Here is a 25383-nt window from a genome sequence, read left to right as displayed (position 1 = left end):
TGGCCAATAGTGTGATTAACAAGGGCTATCCAATTACCAATTGTAGGTTCTTCTAAAGCCATCCATTTTTTTGCTAAGGAAACTTTGATCAAAGTCAGTAAACAAATAACATATTCACTTCTTACATAGGTTGGCAAGTATGTCATCCTGACAACAGTACATGATTATAAAATAATTATTATAACTTTATTGATGCACTTGCAAAAAGTTTCCTACAATGCAGAGAATTTAAACATTGTCATTCACAGAGTACCAGGATGAAGCTATGCTATGCTTAGTGTTGTCATATTGCTTTTAATAAAGCTGTTGACATAAAAACGCAGCAGGATGAAAGACACGCCCACAGGCTTTAGAGTATTGGCTTATCTATGGCCACGCCCTCTTCCTTGGTTTGCGACGTTTGACTGAGTTTTGACACGCCCACTAAGCTAGACGTCACGGAAGGGCGGGTCTGCTGTCCAGTGCGGCTGCGCTCCAGTGTCGCTCTTACCCTGCAGTCGCTGATAATAACAGCAGCTCCATCATGTTGGTGAGCAGCGCCTGGCTAGGATAGTGCCGCGCAATGGGGGAGCAACAAGAATAGGACAGCATAACACGGGGCCGGCGGACACACCACACTCGTCACTGCGACTCATCCTCTACCAACCCCTTCAGGAAGACGTGCCCGGTACTACCGAGCCTCACCCGCGGATCTGTATTGTCACAGCACCCGCTGTCCCGGCCTCCCTTCTCTTCCGGCCCGTGGATGTAAGTGAGCTGCATCCCTCCCTCTCCGCACCCACTACTGAGTCCTGGCAGACAACGGCCGCACTGCCCCCCTTCTCCCTGTGTTGCCCCTGCACTCTGTGCGCCAGTCATGTGTGCCCATGGCATGGGGGTAGTATGGATCATGTACACCGGTGCGTGTGTATAGCACAGTGCATAGCTGCTGCCTGGTATGTAATGGGCATCTCCATTCAATCCAATCGAATACACATTCATTGAGGTTTTCAGGTCCCAGATGCCCACCCATGGCGATCTGAGATTAGTGAGTGCATGCATGTGTCATCTTAATCTGTATCCTGCAGATATGTCATGGCTGGAAGTATTGTATAGAAATCATGCTTGAGGTATGCGCAGTATGAATATGATCTATGCAGAGAATGGGCACTGTATGCAATCATTAGTCCAACCTATGTGCCAGTAATGTGTATTATGTTCAATCATTAGTCAAAGCAATGGCATGTGCACTAGGGGTATATTAACTGTTCTAGATATAGTCCATTCTTGCATGACTTTCTGTCTATATAGATAGTATTTATGCTTATACTGTCTTGTTATCTGAATATACCTTGAAGGTTAGCTGCAATAGCAGTATTATTTGGAAATATTGGCATATGTGCTGTCATTGTAGAATGTGCATATGTACTTATTAAGCATGTCCAGGAGCATGGCATAGGCGTGGTGATCAGATCACTTAGTGAATAGAGTGGATGTGTTTACCCATCCACTGCTGACATGTTTCAGTGTATTGAGGACGGCTGGTTTTGTTAAGGCTTTTCCATTCACATTGTTGTTGTTTGGTATCCTTGCTTGGTAGCAGACTGCTGTTTTGCTTGGGGCAAATATAATTTCCCATGACTGAACATTTCAATAGGGACAGATGCAGAGCTGATGCAAGATCTCTTGCTGTGTATGTATGTGCCTTATGTAAATACCTGTTATATTCTATGCATGCTTGTGATACGAATACTCCTTGTTTTACCCATATGCACAAATTGCACCCTTTTTGTTTTTTGTTCTAACAATCATACTTTACATACACAAATATTTAGCTGCAATTTATTCTGTGTCTATGCACACAAATGATTTCTTTCGTTCTGGCACATGCATAGTACAGTAAATACACTGATCAGAGTCCTTTGAAGGAAGGTGGTTCTTTTGTCAAATAGAGGCAGATCTGTGTATATTTTTAAAATGTAGATAAAGAAAACTCACTTGATATATAAACACTTGTAGATTATGGGGAACAGTGGGTATTGGGATGTGGTTATTGATGCTTAATTTTGTGTGAAAGGAGAGATATTTGTGGTGATCATGTATTTAAATTTGTAGTTGCACTTATGCTCAGCAATATGTAACTAAGGAAATTGAAGAATTTAGGGTACTTAAACTGAGTAAAGCATAATGATGTGCAGACTTTAATGTGTAAAATGCAGTTACAGTATCCTTGTGTGCAACAAGGCCTTGGGTTTGCTTTTGTTTTTAATATATCCTCTGAAAAGTCACAGCTGATTTTAGTTCTTGAAACACTGCTATGAAATACTTAGTGTAAAATTAATTCCCTTTGTCTGTAGTAAATATCAAGCCAAGATATGTGGCCCAAAACCTGTACAGATGACTCTTATGGGATTTATCTGTTAAGGGAACAGTTTGTAGACTTTGACTTGAGACTGGTGATTTTAGCAGGGTCTGTCCTTCCAGTTGAGAACAGCCAGCTATCAGTCTTTTAGTATAGACATAGGGTGGAAAAGTTTGCTTCCTGCTATTATAATTATGCTGACATATTTAAAGGGAACAGGGATTCTCCACTTGGTGCTACTGTATATTTACACAATAAATAATTATATAATACACACTCTCTCTGTTCTCAGTTTGCATTTGCACAAGAATACATGTTCAATTTTCTTATTGTAATACTTTTTTATATTGTTATTTCTGGTTGTGTGGAATTGTAAAGTAATGGTTTTGAAAACATTAGCATTTGACATTTTATTATACAGGTAAGATACCTGTCATTTCAAATTTGTTCTGAATTTAATACATAGCATAGAACATGAAGCATGTTACCCCCTCCTTTGAATCTAAATATGCATATTCTATTTGAATTCATAGCATGTATTTAGTATGCCAGGTTGTATAATAAAATACATTGATCAATGCTTTGTATAATCTACCTTTGTATGTGTAAATACAGTAAAGTACAGTTATTCAAGACTATTTTGTTTAATTTTAATGAGAAGCTGTCATCCATACATAACTGAACTTAGTGACCTTATAATGTCATAGGGGCTTGCAGAGTTGATCAAGGAAAGGAATTTAAATGTTAGTATTGTCACAATTGTTTTTGCATAAGGGTGTTATATATTTTAAACATCTACTAGAATCACTGTGAAATCTTTATTTTTGTAAACATCCATAAAAATGAAAAGTGAATGTAAAAATATATTTAGTAGATTGCATGGCTGTACCTGATATCTGTTTTATTATCCCCTCCTCTTGCCCCGTAAAACTGAACAAGAATGTGTGGAAGGTTTGTGACTGAACAAACGGGTCACATGTAGCCAGAACAGTATGGATGGGTACACGCATGAACGCGCATACATACGGAAAACTGAGTAAAAGGACCAACATGTCAGATCTGATCATTCCTTGTGTGGGGATCATAATGCTGTACAAGTGTAAAAGCCCATTTATACACATACTGTTGATGCGTGTTGAATATTAATGTTTTCTTATATTAATATGTACTCTGCTCTACATAGCAGCTGTATATATTAGGAATGAATCATGTGATTCAAAAAAACACATGGTCTTTGCTGATGAGATTACAGCAGAAACGTGTTATATGGATGAATCTCAGAGGCTGTGTGAATCTGATCTGCAGAGACATGCCCAGGAAGCTGCATGCCACCTTCAATCAGTAAGAGGTGTCTTCCACTGTTAATAATCTTCAGAGACAGGTCCATGCAGCAAATGGTCACAATAGATTGCAATCTGTTTACATCTAATGAAGGCATTGCTTTGGGTTATAGCAATCCCTATTTAACTAATGTCATGCTGATCTTCCCTACTGATTTTCTGTTCTGTATTTTTTTGTACCTTTAAGACATCGGACATGACTCCCGACACTAAACCCTAACAAATCTGAAAAAAAAAGACAGGACTGAGCTGAGGGTCGCAGGTGATGGCTCGAAGGCTGTCTGTTACTCACCACCTATGGCCTAAACTAGTGATGGCCAACCTGTGACACTCCAGGTGTTGTGAAACTACAAGTCCCAGCATGCTCTGCCAGCTATCAGGCAGTTATCTACTGGCAAAGCATGCTGGGGCTTGTAGTTTCACAACACCTGGAGTGTCATAGGTTGGCCATTACTGGCCTAAACTCTTAAACTGTAAAAGTCTCTAGTTTCTTAAGCCGTCCCTCTGTGCCTTGGCTTTCAATAGAAAGTTTGTAGATTTCGTTTTCGCGTTTTACAAACACTGCAATGGTAACAATAACAAATGGTACACATGAAATTTATCACAAGTTCACTTTCGGCAAATGCGTAAATCTCTTAATAACCAGCTATTTCTAAAGTTTTGCTCCTAGTGATGTATGTGCCATTTATAACAAAGCAAAACTGCATAGACATTAACTTGAGTTTTCTTCAAAATGAAATGACATATTTACTCTTGTAGTTGCCGTAGCACTTTCTTGCCACTATCAATTGTACATAACTGAAATGTTGCACAAATGGAAGATCCTGAAGAAGGAATTTTATTATAATTAACCAATTTTTGACATGGATTTTATGACCCACGCTGTCACCCATGTGCTGTATGAATTCTAAATGCTGGCCAGAATTTCAGATCTTTGTGCAGAATAGAAATTTGGCAGTGTATATGGATGATGCTTTTACTGTTACCTGTTTGTGTCATTAAGGTTTTCTGCTTTTACAAATAAGAACTGTTGACTTATCTGACTATTTTGGGTTAAAACTGTATAATCCAGAAATCCTCTTCTAGATCAGTGCAGGAACCTCACTACACTACTTTCCAGGGCAGTGGAATTTATAGGTCTTGGGAAGTAGGGGGTGAAGTTTCTGGGCTGGTCTGCCACTCGTATAGGCTTCTTCAAGCTTCACTGGCAAGTCATACCTCTGGTGGATTTAGTAAGGGATCTTTTGGCCTTCCTCCTTTTCCTAGTCCCCTATTTTACTCCCCTCACCTGGCAAGCAGCACCCTCTTCTATAATCAGAGGTGGTATAGTGCAAACCTGCATATAAACAGCAGTGAGGTCCCTAAGGTGAATAGTCTTGTTGCTCAGTGTTTCCTACAGGGCTGCAGATTTCATTACAGTCTAAAGCCTAGTGCATCAATGCCCTGACCATCTGCTAAAATCCTGAGCTGTATTATTTCTTGGTGCTACTGCACAGGCGCTCAAGACCTGCCCTCTAGACCTAAAAAAAACAAGTTGCTGTTAACATTTATAAATAGTGTATATATAATATATATGAGTATCCTGCAGTGTGAAATGGCTGATCAGCAAGACCAATAGCTTGTACTCTCCCACAGAGCAGTAAGTTTAAGTACAATATCTCCATTCAATTTGTGCATGGGAATTTTTATTTCCAAATTTGGAAGTTTTACACAATGCCTTTTTTCAATACTGATTAATATTATTTTAGGTAACGTGACCTTTTGTAACCTCTCTGCATTTGGAAATATCGACTGCTCCTTTACAGATAGTTACAGGAGTGAAATATTAATCTGCTGCTTTACAGGACTCGGCGTGCTCTCATTGTTTGATTCATGCAGAGAGATAGAGAATATTGATTCAGTAGCCATGTAAGCTGATCTGTGGCTTCTGCTGTGCCATGCGTGTCATATTGATGGCTAGATAAATCTAATAGCTCTAATAGATCCATGTTGTCCTTGCCCTGCCCACACTAGCAAAACTTGTAGGTGAAAAGACCGCTTATGTATACCAATACACCTCCTGCCACGTGTATGCAATAAATACTCAACAACCACCAAATGAACATTTTGATCTGTGTTGTGTAGCCATCAGCTGCCATGAGAACAGCTGTTCACCAACACAGCTGCCATGTCTGTTTTGTTTTGCAGTTTGAGAGGGAGTCATGAAGTTGTAATGTTTTATGCATTTACTAGAAAACTGTGTGGTGAAGCTGGCAATTAAGGGTTATTATCATTTGATATTGTTTCCATACCCTTTATAGCAGGCCTGTCCAACCTGCGGCCCTCCAGGTGTTGTGAAACTACAAGTCCCAGCATGCCCTTCCGGTTATCAACTGGTTGTCTACTGGCAAAGCATGCTGGGGCTTGTAGTTTCACAACACCTGGAGGGCCGCAGGTTGGACAGGCCTGCTTTATAGGGTATACCAAGTATATGTATTTTTGTGTAATCACCAGGGTGCAGGGCTTCTGGGGTGACTATTGTGTAGTTTTTCTTCTGTAGTGCATAGTGCAGTATGTAAAGTAACTTGGACACAGTGTCCCTGCCCAATCAAGCATACAATATAGTTTTACTGCCTGGGACTTGGGGAGACAAAAGTTACTTGTTGGAGGGCGACAAGCAGCTGACACTGAGATTTGAACTGGGGTCTCTAAATAACGGAGACATTGAGAAATTTGTTAAGGACATCAGTTTGAGTCCCAGTGTCAGCTGCTTTTTGCCATCAGACAAGTTCCTTTTGTTTCTCCCTATGTCCCAGCCAACAAAAATATATTGTAGGCTTGATTGGGAAGGGAACTGTGCCTGGATAATTCTGTTTACACCCCTGTCAGTGCATTGAACTACCGGGCTACTCCTTCTCCTTTTATCACCATAAACAATAGAAGTTGCAGAATACATTCCTGGCATCTGTTTGTGTTAAAATGTTGAAAGTCAGAACCATGGGTAAGAGCTACATGTTGCCCTAATAACCCATATAAAATATTGGTTTTTTTTTATTGATTCCAATATGCTACGAAAATAGCTTATTTGTACTGAAATTAGTAAATACTGTACTGTAAATTAGATAATACTATTGCTAGTGTAAGCAGCTGCTTGGGTGTAAAGTTAACTCGTATAACTGGATAATAATATGAATGAAGGAAAAGAAAGTGATTTATGCTATAAACTTTTGTAGATGATCAGAATCTTCAGTTTCTGCATTCAAATTCTTTTTTCCTACCTTCGCTAGTTCTCAGAGTGTGTTTAAAGTTTGTTGTATTTGATGCACTGATCATTCCCAGTTGCATATAACTCCCCAAGCAAAGCTCTGCTGCTATTTTTATTGCTGGAAAATTCCACTTGCTCACCTGATTTTAAGGTGAGTGAGCCTAAACAATAAGGTAACCAGTATATGTTTGTTCTGTTTTCTTAGGTGGTGTTGTCCTATTTACATACCGCCCCCATGTTTGAATAGGGTATGGTGGTCTGGTTTCCTGTAACACCTGATCAAACCAAACCAGTTTTTGATTATGAACCATAATCGTCTTTACCGCATGGGTAAGGTCATAGTTCAACTTGGAAATGTGGGAGATCCATTTTTACAGCCCAGCAAACGAGCAGTCAGATTTGCACAATTTGGATAAATTGACATATCCACCTATTGATCGGATCAGTAAGCAATTAGCTGGCTTGCACCTTGGGTCGGTCTGTGTATAACAAAAACACAGAAACTGCAAATAGGGAGAGGAATGTGCATTGATATTTGAAAATAAACAGTGGCTTGTAAAGATGTGGCCCTACATCTTAGTGTCATGGTTTTATTAGAGAACATAGTCCACTCGTTGCTGCTATGTATGTCGCTGATATGCATTGAAGATAGACAAGCTGGGGTTCTGCAGCCAGTCTCAGTCCATGATACTTAAAAAATAAGTTCTCTCATCAAAAAGTGATTGGGGGGGCGGGATATAGCATTAGTAATCAAAATCTATTAAACTAAGCAATATATAGTGATATCCTTGTTTCACTTGTTCAGCAGGGGGATTCCAAATAATATAATAAGAAATAGATGAAGCAATAGTTCATTTGATGCTAGGGTTGTTGTATCTTCATTTACTGACTTCAGCTGCTCTAAAAACCACAGACTTCTGTAATATGCGGAACTCTATAACTATAAATAATTTTCATTAAATAATACAGGGCTTGACTGTTTTCAGCAAATGAACCCTGTCAAGCAATTGGTTTTGGGCTGGCCACCAAAACCTGAAGACAGTATGGTTACTGCATTGTAAAGTGTGATCTCTATAAATTACATTTCTATGTGGGGCTACATTCATTTATATTGTGCTGGGCACAAAAACTTTATTGGTGATCAGCAAACCTACACTTCAGAGACCTATGAAAAGAAAATGTCCATTTATAATTCCAGTATACATGGTTAGCATGAACTGTAAGGAATGGACATTTTGAACATTGATTGTTATTGTCACTGAGAGAACTTTATCTGTGCTCCTGCATTATCATCTCTTCTGGTTGGTGATTCAGCAGGAAGAATGGTCACACACCAATATCACATTTTGTGTATTTTTATTACTATTTTACTTCTTGAAGTGTAACTTGGTCAACTACGCTCATGGAAGGTGGCCATTTTGTGGGCCGGACAAATATTCACCTGGGTGTGGCTAATCCCTTCCCTTCAGGAACTTGTAAACTCCTCTGTGAAGTTACTGGTTCCTAGTGTGTGTGTGTGTGTGTGTATGTATGTATATATGTGTGTGTATATATGTGTGTGTATGTATATATATATATATATATATATATATATATATATATATATATTTTGCATATCTATGGCTTGGCTCTGCCTACAAAATGGGGTTCTTCACTGTGCATAGCAGGCTGATTTAAAAAAAAAAAACATTAGTATATTTTACAGCTTTTAAAAAAAAAATTTACATTATCTTTTTCTATAAAATTGAACACAAGTTATCTTTTTGCATATTTGCACTTATTAATGAGCTGAGGACTCCTACTCTGCTGATATAACATTAAATATATGCATGGTCTTATAAACACTGGCAGGCAATTGTCCAGTAAACTTGGACTAAACTAAAAAAACAGTTTACTTCTTCTGAGCATTCCCAAACAATAACATTTCAACAAAGTATCAGATGTAGGAATACTGTTATTGAGCTTACTAAGGACAAGGCTTTGGTTTTGGTCTGTGAAATACAAGAATCTGCATTCACCAACTCCTGTATTGGCAGATAATAGGAAATTAACCATATGTTCTCTGAAATTTTTCTATTAACCAAAGCTGCAAGTTTAATTACAAAACATGTCATTTGTGGTTTTTGCTATGCCTATTTCACAGGTTGTAAGCTGTGTTTATAAATGTCAATTAAATCACATTTTTAGACTACTGCTGAAGGAATAGACTTGATCTATTAAACAGACCTTTATGGGGTTTGCCTCTTTCTTTCTAGAATATGGCCACCTCCTCTTTGTAAAGGGTAAATTGCTGCCATGGCCTGTTCATCTGAGCAGCTTAAAGACTTTCTAATCCAATTTGAGGTCGGGCAACCTTGCAGAGATCTGGAGTATATGTGGGTCAGAGTCACGTGTGTCTGATTCATTACAGAGAGTTTACTAGTGTATGGGAGGCATAATATTTCATATTGGCTTTATTTTGCTTCGTTAAATGTACATGATAGGTATATATGGGCACACAGTGACTGTTTGTTTCTTTTAACTGTTAATGCAGTGGACAGAAAAATAAGTTGTTAGGGTTTCTCTCCCTGACGCTCTTATGTTGAGTAAGAGCATTATTTAAGTGCACCAGTTTTCTAGACACAGATGTACTTTACAATTATCAAAATGGCTGAGGCATTGCAGAATCTTTTTTTTTTTTTTTTTTTTTTTTCTTCTTTTTTTCAGTCAAAGCCAATGGGTTTGTGGAGAAAGATGACAGCGTTTTGTTCAGGATAGGAGCACAAGTTTGCAACAGCCAATGCCAGTGAGTGTAGCACAGTTAGGGTGTGTTATACTGTGGGCCTGAGTCATTAAAGAAAGTAAGGCAAAAAAAAAAAAGGAGTAAATGTTCTCCAGGACAAACTATGTTACAATGCAAGGGGTGCAAATTAGTTTATTATTTTGCACATAAGTTAAATACTGGCTGTTTTTTCATCTAGCACACAAATACTTGATAGCTTTATATTTACACTGAAATTTAAATTTGATCTAGTGCATGACCTATCCCAACTATAAATATGTCCCCACATTTTAAATTTGCCTCCCCCTCCAATGCAACATGGTTTTGCCCAGGTGCAAAGTTACTTTTCTTAATGACTCAGGCCCTGTATGTTTAGGTAATGTATAATTTTGCAGACATCTATAATTAATATATAATCTGTTATGTCTGTTTTTTTTTTTTGTTTGTTTTTTTTGCTTTTTTCAATACAGTTCCTCTAAATATGTTGATACATGGTTGATTTGATATCTTTACAACATTAATGTAGGTGTGGTGCCTGAAGGCATATGCTGCATGTTTTTTGTGCTAATCATTTATTTGATTATTTTTACATAAGCTGTTGCATGTTTACTCTGCAAAGTTAAAAAAAACAAATGTGGAGATGAGGTTTACTGATGGATAAAACCTTTAATGTGTTATCTCCTAAACTATATCAAATGCATTTTAGAAGGCAACGTTGCTTCATTGTCAGAACACACTCGCACACGCTGGTAGTTGTGAGATTTTAATTGGACGTTGGAGCATCATGTTATGAAAATCTTTAAATTCAAATTCCAATATAAGTGTGTAGAAAGAGCATGCATTTTTGCTAGAGAATACTGCAAACACATGTAAATGGAGGCTGTGTTGTTTAGTATGTTTTGTAAGTGTTTTAACGCCCATGTAGATTGCCTGGAATTCTCATGATGCTCTGGGTTCTACCTTCTATAGACATACATCTTACCAGCGGCAGAGGCCATTGAACGGAAGTATGCGTATATATGGGTCCTAGTTTGTTTCAGCAACAGCCTTTTCGACAATGGTCCTTGATCTAAATGACAACTTGTGGTAAAAAATGGACCACACAGCAGTAAGAATGCATGTGTCAGAACAGGTGGCATGTATTACCCAGGACCCCACAATCATTCATTACACTGTTTTTATCTGGATTCACTGATCTTCATAAAAAAGTGTGAATGAACCCTTGTTTTGGATGTTTGTTTGTTTTTTTTTAGTTCAAAACATGTTTTAACAGCTGGTTGTAGTTTCATCTTTAGGTTTTTGTGGGGTGGGTTGTTTTTTGTTTTTTTTGTTTGTTTTTGTTTTTAGTTCTGTAATATTAGCTGCTTTATTTCACACCTCTCCTTCTGTTTACCACATAGAAGGTCAGATGTGTCAACAAAGATAGCACAAAAATATGACTAGACTACAAATAGAATACAAATGTTTACAAGAGCTCCTTCACTAACATATAAGTAAATGTTTCCATACTTCAGTAGATATATTTTACAAAGTTTAAATGATCTGTTATCAGCCATTTTAAACGAGAAGTTGTTGACTTTGCTGAAATTACTGACGAGATCTGTATTGCAAAAGAAAACAACTTTACCTTGAATATAATAAGTCCTCATAAGGATGGGGGACAATTAGTGTGCAATTACACGATCAGACGGGGTCATCTGTCCAGATTTACCATCCGTTCTTATTGACAATTGATGGATGCCAATAGGATGTTGTTCGGAATCGTAGGATAGTTTTGGCCCATGTGTTAATGTTTTTCAATCAATATGGTTTTTAAACAGTCTATTGGCCGTCAATCACATTGTATATGGGCATCTTTGGTACCAAATGTATAGAAAAAAATAACCCTTAATCTGCATTACAAGATGAAATGCAATTGTAAAACAAACAAGTGTTAAGTTGTACTTATTTGATTCTGCTGTATATCTGAGTCTAATAGTTGGAAAGTTCTAAGAGTATATAAAACCTATAATGGAAATGTTTAGACTCTAATCTGTAAACGCAGCATATGAAATATCTTAACGCAAGCAAGTGTTTTCATATTTTTGTGTATTTGATATTCTGTATTCATGAAACAGATGCGACACTGCCCAGCTTTTCTTGGTTATCCTGCATCAGATTAGCTAAACTACATTTCCAGGTGCAAAGTATTAAAGTCCCTTAAACGTCAAATAAAATGGTATTTTTTTTCCACATCTAAAATACTTCCTTGGAAAGGTTATGCTGCCTAGTGATGTGTAACTTAGTTGCTGAATATTTGAGACTGTTTTTTTTTATCTTTTAAACTTGGTCAGATGCCCCGGGAATCTTTCTAGTTAGCATTTTTAAACCTTTTACTTATTATACCCATATAAATAAAATAGTTTGTCAGTATTGGCAAAGGAACAAGAAATGTCTGGTTTGTAAGGGACGGTTGTGTGTAGCATATAGAGCTAAATAAAAAAAAAATGCAGTTTAAAAAATTTGCTCACCTATATTATGAGCTCACAATGTATATGTATCCGGAGAGCTTTAATTGTGTGAGTCAACTAAATGATTGTGCTTTTACCATTGTTTGGCAGGCACAGTTTACAAGATATAGAAAACCCACACTGCGCATGTGAAATGGTCCTACAAAGTGCTACATCCAATTTCACTCATATTGAATTTCAATATTTATGCCTAACCTACTAATAAAAATAATAATAATAAAACACCGTAATCCAGTGGATCCCAAACTTTCTTTGTTCAAAGCACCCTTAATGTCTCCATAATTTTTTTTCAAGGCACCCTTAAGCCAAAATAATTATCGAGTAGTTCCCCACCTTGCTTTCCACTGGCCCTGGCCGCAGCACCCCTGTATGATCGCCGCAGCGCTCAGTTTGGGAACCACTGCCATAGTCTATACATTCCCCTACATGATAGCCACTGGTTAAACATGATGATAATATAGTCTTTTTAATTAACAAAGCAATATTTACCAGAGACCAGTGTCCTCAGGAAATTAGTAATAGAATATTCACTGTTAATGGCCTCTTAACAACAAAAAATGAAACCAGCTGGAATCAAAACAATGTATGTAACAGTTTAGGTGCTCAAGAACGGAGTTGAATAGTTTAGCAAGATGCCAGAAACGAATATATGCGCAAAGCAGTCATTCATTCTTCTTTCTCTCTTTTAGCATTTCCATATACAGGTCTCATTAGCGCTGTCAGAAGTCAGGAAGGTGTTCAGAGACTTTTTGTTGTGTTTGCATATGGTACGGTGACTTATTTGGAAAAGGAGAGTTGTAGCTTCAGCACTAGTGTACCAAGGACATCCAAAAGCAGTAAAGGGTGTGGGCAACGGTGGCATAGACTGATTTGCAGGCTCCTTGCCTTTTTTTTTTTTCGAGGCTAGACTGGACCTTATGCCATCATAGCCAATGGTCTCTGGACACCTCACTAACTCCTGAATGCTATTGTGAGACCAGTGTACTGGTGGATCACTAGAGGTAAGATAAGTATGAAACACTGCTGTACTCTGCTCATCTATCTGTTGCATCTTGTTACATCTGAACCTGATACAATAGCATCTGTGAAGAGAGAAATCCCCCAGCACCCTGCTATAACCAGCAAGGAGTTCCTATTTCTATAATTACTTAAAAATTAAGAAATTTGCAAATGTATGGAAAGCCACCGCCACTTCACAGTGCTTCTTCTAATAGGGGGATCCTAACTCTAAATAAAGAGTCCCTATTTTTGGGCCATAATTGTGTTTTTTTTAAATTGAGAGCTAACCTACCAAGAGGTACAAATGCCACATGGTGCCAGCGCTCCCCATCAGCTACTGACAACATAGCCTGCCTCTCAGACAAACAATACATAAGTGGTTCTTAGCTATGAGCCTATAAATTGAATGAGCAACTTCCACTTCTGTACTATGTAAGGTCCATTATTTAAGTTAGGTTTGCCTAACTTTGAGACAGACAGATTTTCTTTAAAAAAAAAAATTCCCCCACCTTATTTTTATTTCTGTAGTGTTTTGGTTTTTTTTTGTTTGTTTTTTTGTTGTTTTTGCTTTTTTAACATTTGTGATATCTTTATTATTTTAAGCCCTCATATCTGGGAAATAGGATCTTGTGATTTTGTAGGAACTGTTCATTCAAGTGCCTGGTATTTTTTTTTTTATTGTCTTTTTAGAAGAGTGGACTTTCTATACCCAGCAGAGAATTGTGGTTGATGTGTGTGAGTAGGTGCTTTAAATATTTCTTTCTCCCTAATTTGCATTAATAATCCCTAAAACAAACTGAAATGCAGTAACACATGTTACTTATGAGGGGTCACAGCACATGTATCTGTATCTAATTGATACACTGCTGCAGTGGTAAGTGCCTGGTCAGAGCCAGTAATCCAAGTGCTGCTCAGAGTGCATTTGCATTGATTTTCACCTTGTGCTTTCTGGAAGTGTCATTGGTCAGTCCCCAGTAAATCAGTGGGGTTAAAAGCTATATCTTAGTTATTGTGTTATATTCAGCTTTGCCGAATACAAGGTTTTCGCTTACATTGTATTAAATTATGATAAAACTCACACATTACCTGGATGTCACAAGAGTTTAGATTTTAAAAGCCAGGTTAAAATCATAATTTTTTCTTTGTTTTAAGGTAAATAATAGCAGAAATAGACTGAAAACCAATAGTGACATTCTAATGTGCAAAAATGACTTGGACTTAAATACAGCTCACCCAACAGTTCCTGAAAATGTTCTCTTTAGAGAATAGCCTATTACTGCACAATGTAAGGATCAGTCTGACACTGCTGTGTGTGTGGTTTGTGATGGAAAAGGCCCTTTTCTGCTGCTTGGAATGTATCTTTCATTCTTGTATTTACATGAAATGATTTATTTTTAAACTTTAGATCTGATGTCTTAACTTTGACCATAATTGGAAACTGGTATTTTTCAATTGGTGTGAATTTGATCCTTTCTCATTTTATTTAGATTTTTATAAGCACTGTTTAAAATTATAGCAGTTGTGCAACTTCTAACATCGACTTCTGGAAACCTGCCGTCATGTACCCTTACGTACATCAATGATGAAAACCATCCTCAAGCATACAAGCTTTGTTGTGTCTGTGACTCGCAGTCTCTTGCTAGTAATAAGAGCTGGGTTCTGATGATTGGCCTCTGGTTAAAAAGCCGGGTTTCACTTGGCCTCCATACCATTAGACTGGTAAGCCCTCATGGGAATTCAGTTGGCCGCGTTACTGTTAAAAGTAACGTGGCCTGCGCACTATTACCGGTATTACGGTAATAGTGTGCTTAAATACCGTTATTACGGTAGTTTCAACGCCAGCTTTTTGCTTACAGCTCCCTGAGCTGCTGGCAGAAAGCCGGCATTAAAATTACCGTAATAACGGTAATAGGTTTTACGCGGTGGTACTTCGGGGGGAATTTAATTCCCCCAATAACTTTGATACCATTAATAAAGGGGCTGTTCAAAATAATCTTTGCGTTATAGTTCTTGGCACAGGAAAATAATGTTCCTAGCGTTTAGTCATCACTCAGTACAGGCTGCGAGTAACAATATTTTCCTATATGTTTGATAGAAGGACCCTCCTATATGTGTCACAATCTTCATATTCTTCAGTATTAACCATTTTGGTGGGACATTCCAGATTTTCAGACCCCAAAGGGGGCATACTTTGGTTAATAAAATAAATAAATAAATGGCATGGTTGGGTAGACTGTATATTTCAGACATGTCCCCAAGCTAGGACAAATTCACATTTTGGGAGGTATGATGATCATCTTGCACTGATACAGTTACTGGAGCCAGGATAGCTTCTATATGATATTGGTCTAGTAAAAGACCCAGGTTTACTACAGGCTGCAAAATAGTTTTGTTTTGGTTTTTTTTTTTCTTGCTGTCTTTTTTTTATACATATGTTTTTATTTCATTTGTGTCCCTTCTGCCCAGGAATTTTTATTGCAACTATCTGACATCATTGACATTTGTGTGTACCTCCTCCCTGAATTAACATAAGTGTCTGAATGTTTTATTTTATTTGTTTGTGGTCACAATTTGACCAAAACACTCTAAGTTATGTCCCCAAGCCACATGCAGGGTTTTGTGGTACCGAAGCATAAGAATGTTTTGCAGAACCCAGGCTGCTGGGACTTTGAGGGTAAATAGCTGATGACAGATTTAAAACTGGCAGAATGTCAAACATGAAGTACTATAGATAAAATACATCCTTCCTGCATACCGTTTTGTTTGTGCCTGGTTTACGCCACAAAAATTATTTTAGTAACAATTTCCTCAGCTTCTTACTCTAAAACTATATTTTTCTGAGATATGTTTTGTTCTTTCTGTCACTTTATTTTAAAAAAACAAGGATGCCGCCCAAAGCTTAAATCTTGTACTATGTGGACTTGTTAGGATTAAAAAAAAAATTTCCTTTTTTTTTTCCTTTCTTTTCCTGCCTCTGTTTACCGACCTTCATCGAATTCAGCAGGTCCCCCGGAGCTTCCAACGGTACCACGTTGCACTTTATCTTGCTCGCCTGTTCCTTAAAGACAGTGGTGTGTTTCACAATGGTCTACTTCACATTCCTATAGGAGGCTAGTTTCACATGATCCCAGTTCATCTTATAATGAACAAAGCCTAAACGGCTTTTACAATAGTTCTTTGATCCCTATATGGCGCTTATTATCTCTAGCAATGCCACTGTCACATCTGGCCCTATAAACAGACTGCATACAGGTCTTTTGCATTTGATAAAAGTACAATGTGTGTGTTTTTGTTTCAGAGAATCTCTCACTTTGCATTTCTATGACCAGTACAAAGCAAGGCTACCTGAGTATACAGTAGTTTATTTGGGGTGTTCCTGTCTCCTCCAGGTTCTTCACTCTCCGGCACTGACTAGCAATTATCAGTGAGTTTGATTCTACATTAAACAAAACAAACACAACCTGTATCGGTTTCTGGATGTTCAAGAAAACTGGAGACCACCGAAAAAACATTGGAGAAAGATTAATTCCTACAGGATACTACAGTTTATGTAGAACAATATTTCTTAGTCATCCAGAATCTCATTCTTTAGATTACCTTTAATTTTTAGAACTTCTGAAAATGTTCAGCTCTAAAATTGCAAAATTAACAATCTGCTGAAAGAAAATAGCTGGCTGTACACTGCACCTCGAAGTAGAAGTCAATAGAACTTTGTTAAATGCAAACTTAAATCTCTTTTTAGGTGACTGCATAAGTATTTTAAGGGAATAAACACTGTTTTTGTGTGTGTTTGTAGTTTGACTTCACGGTTGTTTTTAACTTTTGTATGCTGCAGGACCTAAATATATATGTAACAGCTTCCTGTGAAAGTTTCATCATCGCCCACTCTCTGCAAAGAATTGTACAGATGCAGTGACTCTTGAAGAATGAAGTGAATGTAAAAATAGCTGTTAAACAGGATGATATGAATTCTTAAGTCAATTGCATTTCTGTGTCAGCAGTCTGCAAACATTCTCCCTGTTTTACAGCGAGTAGCATTTCAGTTAACCCTCACAGTACCAAGTCTCCAAACAACCATTTAAACAATTGGTTAGATTGAAGCTGTGCATTGTGTTTTATGGAAAGCTGGCAAAAAGGGGTGACTTGTGTGTTTTGCTTAAACCTCCTATATTTGTGTAGTATACACGTTTTGATGTACAAGTAGGTGTCGTTTTTCTCCCCTCTTTTCTAAAGTTGATAAAACTGGTTAGTCTAGCAAGGCCAATGTATATAATGGAAACTCGGTATTAAAACCTAAAAATTAGGTAACGTGTGTTTCTGTTGCGTCTGCAGGAAGTGTTACGGCTATATTGCCACCAAAGCATATATATATGATTTGCTTGTATGTCTCCATATCATTTTTGAAGTGTACCCATCATTAGCCATTTAGTTGGCTGCATCATTGTTCACGAGAAAAGGAAAACCACGGCAAACTACAGAACTTACCGTCGCCTACACTGCATCTGTAATTATTCCCCACCCCTCCACAAAAAAATAGTGTACAAAGGGAATCTGATGTAGAACAATAAGCTCAAATGCGTGGATGATATAGATATATAAATATATGATACTGTTTTATCAGTAGACACAGTTCACAACTACTAACATTAATCCTAGCTCGAGATTGCTTCTCATTCAGGGCGTGATACATCAATACTCCATTTAAACACAGCCCGAATGGCCAGAGCTGCCAATTTGGAGAGAACAGACAAGCATTGATCCGAAGAAAAACTCTTCCTTTGTCTGCTTTGGTTGGTGCTGATTGTACCTTATGTACAGAGACCAAAGGAATCAAAGAGGCTTGGGTTTTTGTACATTTATTATCAAACATACAAGCCATACTTTATTATCTGCTATCTTTACAAGGGTTTACTGTGAGCGGTCGGTAAGTGGCTCATGTGTATGCAAAACGAAATATCTCCATTAAGATATACTTCTTGTAACCATAACAAGAGTTTAGCATTAAACTTTACATTTATGTTGAGGTTTGTTTTAGGGAAACATCGATAAAAGTGTCTTCCAGAAAACACCCAGGCTGTCCATCTTGAGGGGGAAAAGTTACCTACCATAATTTATAAGGCTGTAGTAATCTTGCACCACTCAATCTGTCATGGAACAGACAACGGTTTTTGTTTTTTTTGGGGTTGTTTGAAGGCCAGAATCCTATAAAATCCTACACTAGCATGATGAAAATGTATGAAGCCTACGAAAATAGTGCATAATTAATACATTGACATAATTATATTCAGTCTCTGTGAACATTTAGCTTGCAGGCAGCAAATGCATCTTGGCGATTTTTAAATTTGGGGGCTCAAGCTATCCTACAACACGTTTTGCTGTGTTTATTTGCCTTCCAGCTACTTGGTATGCCCTTCTTATATCCGTACTAAATGTACTTTAAATATCACTGTGCCTTTCAATATTGCAGTCCACATTTCATATGGACTTCAACCTGAAGTGTTTGGTTTTTGTTTTCCAGATGTGCTTGGTGGTTGGGGAAATGCATTCCTTGCAAGCTTCGGATATTCTGTTATGAGAAACGCCTAGCACCCAAAGTTTAAGGCTTCTGATACCTGGAACAGCATGGCTGGCTTCAAGAGAGGATATGATGGGAAGATCGCGGGACTTTACGACTTGGATAAGACCCTGGGCAGAGGACATTTTGCAGTTGTCAAGCTTGCTCGTCATGTCTTTACAGGGGAAAAGGTAGCCGTAAAAGTAATCGACAAGACCAAATTAGACTCCCTAGCTACCGGGCATCTTTTTCAAGAAGTTCGATGCATGAAACTTGTGCAACACCCCAACATAGTCCGTCTATATGAAGTTATTGACACACAGACCAAATTGTATCTCATTCTGGAGCTTGGAGATGGAGGAGATATGTATGATTACATAATGAAGCATGAGGAAGGTCTCAGCGAGGATCTGGCCAAGAAATACTTTGCTCAGATAGTTCATGCTATATCTTACTGCCATAAGTTGCATGTGGTGCACAGGGACCTCAAACCAGAGAATGTGGTGTTCTTTGAGAAACAGGGACTTGTCAAACTAACAGATTTTGGCTTCAGCAACAAGTTTCAGCCTGGGAAAAAGTTGACTACTAGCTGTGGCTCACTGGCTTATTCTGCTCCAGAGATATTGCTTGGGGATGAATATGATGCTCCTGCAGTTGGTAATTATTCTTCTTTTCACTCAGTTTAATTTATTGTTTGTTTTGATTCATGCTGTGATGGTTTGTCTTGGATTATACTATGTTTTGTTGACAGACTGGTAGCTAACTAGTGCCTGGTGTCTCCCAAGTCCCAATAACAAGTGGTTCCTGATATGTGTCAAATAGCTGTCAATGGGGAATGCTGGATACCAGTCACACAAGTGTTTTCATTCTGTACAAGTGTTGCATGCTGAATCAATTCAGAAACACACGTGATCAATGTCTATCTCCAGTCCTTATTCCATTCTCAAAGGTTTAAAAACCAAATATGTGTTAGTTCATTTATAAATCGTGAAGTCTAGTGTTCTCTTTATTTTATGGTTGACCAATCTTTTCTGTGGCCACATCAGTACACCCATTGCCCACACTTAGTGAAGACAACTATTTATGAGAATGTAGCTTATTTAAATTTCCAAAGCATGATGGTAAACAATATAGAGTTCATTAGTCAAGCAGTTATAGATTGAAAGCAGTTGTTCGTTTTGGAGGAGCCTTGGACGTTATACACCCCTGGAGATAGAAATTGCCTCCAATAATTAGCTGACACTTGTAAATTCTTAGATACTGTGTTTGGTTGAACAATCATACCATTTGAAGGGAGTCATTAATCATCAGAAGAAGGCAATGTTTATCACGGAGTACTAGTATAGATTTTAAATGTCCAAAGTGTGTTATTGATCATGTCACAGAATAGAGCAGTACAATTGGTAGCCAAGACAGTATTGTGCATGGATCTGTTTGCCTGTAGGTCACTCACTATAGACAACTAATGTGTCTTCATATTCCACATTAATTAAAATTGTAATAAATCATATTGTTTTGCTGTCATAATTACTAGGGCTTTTCCCCAAAAACATATATTCAAAGGAGAATTCAAATTGGAGTGCTAATCTATCCATTCTTTTTAAACCATGTAAAAATCTATATTTTATTTTTAAATCTTCATGTATGATCATAAGATTGTATGTGTATATACTGTCATAGCTGTGCGATAATACCATTTAGACCTGGGCTAGGGTGGAAAAATTACTGAGGGGGCAGGCTGCCCTTTGTGTCATCATTTTATCACTTTTTTTTAATTTATTTTTATGTATGTCATCCAGCATAGAAATACAATGACTATTTATATTACTGTATTTGTTCTTTTCACATGGTGTATGGGACATGGTGCAGTGAGCCTTTCTCTGTGGCAATAAAACGTGAAGTAAACAACACAACCAGCAAGGCCTAAAGGAGACTACAAATTCACATAGAGCCTGCTTTCAGGAGCTTATTGGCTCTCGGCTTTGCTCCTTTGCACCCAATAAACCGTAAGCTAGTTATGCGGAAATCTGCATAGCAACATGGCCAGTATTTTATTTGGGATTAAAAAGCGCCCCTTGTAATGATGTTGAATGCTCACTTACTCATCCTTGCAGCATAATGCTCATGTGCAGAACAGTGCCTTAGGGCAAGCTAGTTAATATAGTTCAATGGAGCCTTCAGTAGTGAGATAAGACATTTAAAAAAAAATATTGTCTCTATTGCCTGTTAGTGGAGTGAGTAGCCGAAGCTACTAAAGCAGTAAGTACCCATAATGCTATTTATTGCTTGTAAGCTGTGTGATTTAGTGTAGACAACCACTTTTACATTTCATTTAAAACCGTGTAATAAAATGGAATATTGTGGTACAACATGGAATTTGTATCTTCACAAGAAGCTATGTAAAGAATATGGTTTTATAATACCAGTATTTAAGGCTATATTTTTATATGGATATAATCTTACTGGAAAATTTGTTTTTCATTGTTGTGTGTGGTTTGTTTTTTTTCTTCTTGTCAAGCAACCATTTTGGCCAACAGTTTTATGTCACTTTTATTTTTATTAATATAACTGCCCTTAGACAGGTCTGTCTTGAAAATTAGCAATTGTCTTTTGTGAGGACCCAGACTGAAATTTTTTGAGCGATGACACTTTCCTGTCATGTGTTGGACATTGTTTTAGATTATAGCTGACTGAGCTTTAAAGTATACACATAATAGAGGCAGCCATTTTATCGTTTTAACCAGTATAGTTCATTGGTAAATTGGGCACAAAATGTCTTCACTAGTTCTTGGTTAGTATTAGGCTGCATTGTTTCTTTGCCCACAATCTTGCTGCCTCCAACTGTGTGTAGGTGACAGGTGCAGACAAACAGTCTGGTCACCGTAAGAGTATCTAGTCATAGGTGCCACTTTCATGACTCAGACCAGGGGTAGGCAGCTTGCGGCTCTCCAGGTGTTGTGAAACTGCAAGTCCCAGCATGCTTTGCCAGTAGATAACCAGCAGTTAGGTGGCAAGGCATGCTGGGATTTGTAGTTTCACAAACACCTGGAGAGCCACAGGTTGCCTACCCCTGACCCAGACAAAGAGAACATCTTGTGGCTTGTTTCCCTTCATAGACAAAAGAACGGGCCCATCTTGTTGTTTTTATTGAATACATTTCAATATATGGTGTTTTTCTAACATTGTTATGCAAACCATTTGCCCATTGTGTCAGCCAACTATCAAATGCAGCAATAATACCACAATCACACTAATATAAACTCTGAAAGGAGTGTAATGAACATTTTGTTGGTATTATGGTGTAAACATTGTATTTACTCTTCATTTCTTCATCACTTATTTAGTTCTCCCCAAAATTGTAATTGGTTTCTTGGCTGCCTATGCAGCATGTGCCTTTGTTTGGTTTGTGCTTTTGGACCAGAGCCTAGAGAAGAAAATGCAATGAAACAAGTACAGTACATAAATATTTTGGCTCTGCTCAGCATGGTTTTCCAGCGCTTACTCCTGCTCTGAGGAGCGTGACCTGATTGGTTGCTATTCAGTAATATACCTGTACAGAGCAGTCAATATGATTTATCTGATTGCTAGCTCATGCATGCATGCATTTTGAAAATGCTGGGTACACCTTTGGGTGTATAAGCGTTACTCATGCACAGAATAAACCTATTAATTTGCTGATGAATATATGCCAGTGTAGAAGGTGTATACTAACATCTGATTAGATAAGATCTCTGGACATTCCAATTACATTCCACAGTTGCACTTCACTATCTCTGGTAGGTTTTATAGTACCTGACCAACTCTGGCGCCTGCCGTGAGGGGGATACTTTGCCCCATACCATCCCACTGGAAACTGATGCTGCAAACAAATTTGGTGAATATAAATGTATATGTGTATATGTGTGTGTCACACAGTGGTTAGTATACATTTTCTTCACTTGGAAGCACTATATTTGGTACATCCCTAAAACGCACATGCTGATCCTTGCTGTGCCTTGCTTCTGCACATATTAAAATGAATAGATGTTGTAGTAAGAAGTATATCTTACTAGTATGTTTTAGTGTATCGGTATTACGTTTTATAGGTCCTTTCGCATTTCACTTCTAGGCTTTCTCCTAAACCATTTCCCCTCTCTGCATGTAGCCTAATACCATTTCAAGCCAAAACAGCAATGTATTTGCAAATATAACATAAAAAAAAAACTACTATTTTGTGAAAACATTGTAAGTGTAATATATGATCTGGATCTGGTGTTGAAGTCAGTGCACTGTGGGTATCACACCTTCACATGCAGATATGCCAATATCTTGGGCATTAAGTGTTACGCAGCCTCTATAGCATATATAAAGCATAAATTACATCAAACTCCTAAAATAAGAGAAAAGGTGTAGATTGGCGTTTGTGCACTTATCAGATATGTAAGACCTGCCTTTCATTTTTTAGAATCTTCTTTTACCTCCCCCCCCCCCCCCCCCCTTTCCGGAATGGACCTAAATTTATGCCTAATTTATAACTAGAATGGCACCTTTTATAATGTTCTTGCCTTTCCTTTCAGTCTTTATCTAAATTGCATTTCCTACATTCTGAGAACAGATGTGAAGAATTAGACACTATATTTAGACTGGGAACATTAGAGGATGCCATTGAAAAAGCTGTACTAATAAAACTTTCCATGTATACAGATTAATTTTATGTCCTTTGTGCTTTTTTGAGAGCCTTCAATTTATATAGCCTTGTAACGATTTATATAGGCAGTAAAAGTACTGTGGGTAATTTGCATAATTTTGGTGGAAATGTCAGTTTCCGGCCTCCAGAAATCTTCTGTGATTTCCACTCTCGTGTGCTCTCCCTATGTGGTTCCTCCCTCTTTCTTCCTGACACTCTCGAGCTTTCACTCTTGAACTTTGATGTTCCATCTCATCAGAAGAAACTATTTCAGTATTCTTATCTTTTGTTCTTATCACTGCTTATTCATATCTGGTTTTTTTTTTTTAATGGTTCAAGAATGTAAATGACCACGAAACTGAAAATGCAACTATTTGAGGTCTTAATAGCGTAGGCGCAACAAAATATATATTCACTATGTAAAATTTAAATGAACTACATTTTACTACAATACAACACAAAATATATTAAGCCATACGCTAAAACAATGGTCTTGAATGCAATGGGTACTATTGAAAAATATGGTGTTGCTAATGGCAACAAATCGATTATTGTTGTAATGCAATAAAGAAAGTGAAAGCAAATATCTTGTTGCTATAGCCAACTCCACCAAATTTCCTTTGCACTCGTTGTTATAAATGTCCCCAAGTTTTAGGAAATAAAAATTAAAAGAGCGGTCAGTCAGTTCACTGATTAATATCTCTGCTGGATGCTGCCTTAGAGGACAGACCGCAAGGCAACAGAGAGGCAGGGATTTGCACTATTTGGAAACCCATGTGATCAGATTTGATTACAGATCTGGCTGTTAATGATCCGTCCATATAACTGGAGTGCACTATTTAGCAACCATTTTTATTCTGTGTGTCTGGGTATTGTAAAGTCCAGTGTCCATGCCATTACACACCTTGTATAATATGATGTTTTTAAGAAATGATAGCAAATCTTTTAAATTGTTCCTCTTTTCTGTGTGCACGGTCTGAGTTCTGATTTACATGTATAACTTGACCCCCTATTTCTTGCCTTGTAGACTTCTGGGACTTTGCTCATGGGTGCTGTGGGTCCTGGACGCGAGGATAAGGTCTATAACACAGTTGTTCTCTGTGTGCAGTAGTTTGGGGTTTTTCTGTCAACTTGTGTTGCAATACATGTTCTGTGCGGAGACTGTTGTATGTATATGTGCTTTTGCTTCCGAGCTTTTTAGCCATGCTAAGGATTTCTGAAATGATCATTTAAAATGTGCTTTGTAATTCCTTTCAATTGAAAAGCTGTGCAACATACTGCACATACATTGGTCTGTGCCCTATGGCTTTCTGTTCTATTCTGCAGACCTAGTCCCAGTTCTTGATGTCCATTGGTCCATAACACCAGTGGAAATAGGCATTCCGTAATTCTCCCCTTTGTATTGCCACTTCACCTCTGGTTTATATAGAAAACACAGACACTAAAATTACATTTTAATTATTCCTTTTAATAGCGGATCCAGGTTTAATTGTGGCAATTTAAGCTTGTGGTGATGAGGTATTTTGATGTAGGGGCTGTTGCATTGGCTTTAATGCTGGTGCTACATGCAAGTCTTCAAGAATTTTAACAGTTGTCTCTATTATTGTAGTCTATGGACTTGCCTGGGAAGTATACACGGTCATTTAATATTACCTATATAGTTTGTCATTTTGTTTTTTTTTTATCAATAATGCGTTAATGGGCATTCTGTGCTAGAGAGATGTACCACCCCCCTCATTTGTTGTAGTATTCCGTTGTGCGACTTCAGGTATTTGGTGAGATGGGGAATGTGGACCTCCATGGAAGTGTTTGAACAGAGGGAGGCAACCTGTGACTCCCCAGCTGTTGTGCCACTTAGTCCCTGCCACCTGGTACTTTAGGTCACCTAAGCCTGACTTTGAATGACATACGTGGTAAGTGTTGTTCAGCCAATGATATGTGTAGACAAGATGGCCGACAGAGAAACAT

General features: G+C 37.8%; 1 protein-coding gene across 1 annotated transcript in view; it reads left to right on the top strand.

Moving 5' to 3' along the window:
- Positions 1-455: 455 nt before the first annotated feature.
- SNRK (SNF related kinase) overlaps positions 456-25383 on the top strand; it is a 38433-nt gene continuing 13505 nt past the window's right edge. The window contains exons 1-2 of the mRNA XM_075212402.1: positions 456-747; positions 18714-19406. Coding sequence (XP_075068503.1) covers positions 18818-19406 — 589 coding nt within the window. The 5' untranslated portion in view covers positions 456-747; positions 18714-18817. The remainder of the gene's footprint in view (positions 748-18713; positions 19407-25383) is intronic.

This window comes from Mixophyes fleayi, chromosome 5, assembly GCF_038048845.1.
Source record: "Mixophyes fleayi isolate aMixFle1 chromosome 5, aMixFle1.hap1, whole genome shotgun sequence".
Taxonomy (NCBI): Eukaryota; Metazoa; Chordata; class Amphibia; order Anura; family Limnodynastidae; genus Mixophyes; species Mixophyes fleayi.
Note: the sequence above shows the minus strand (reverse complement) of the source record. Positions and strands in the feature narration are given on the sequence as shown.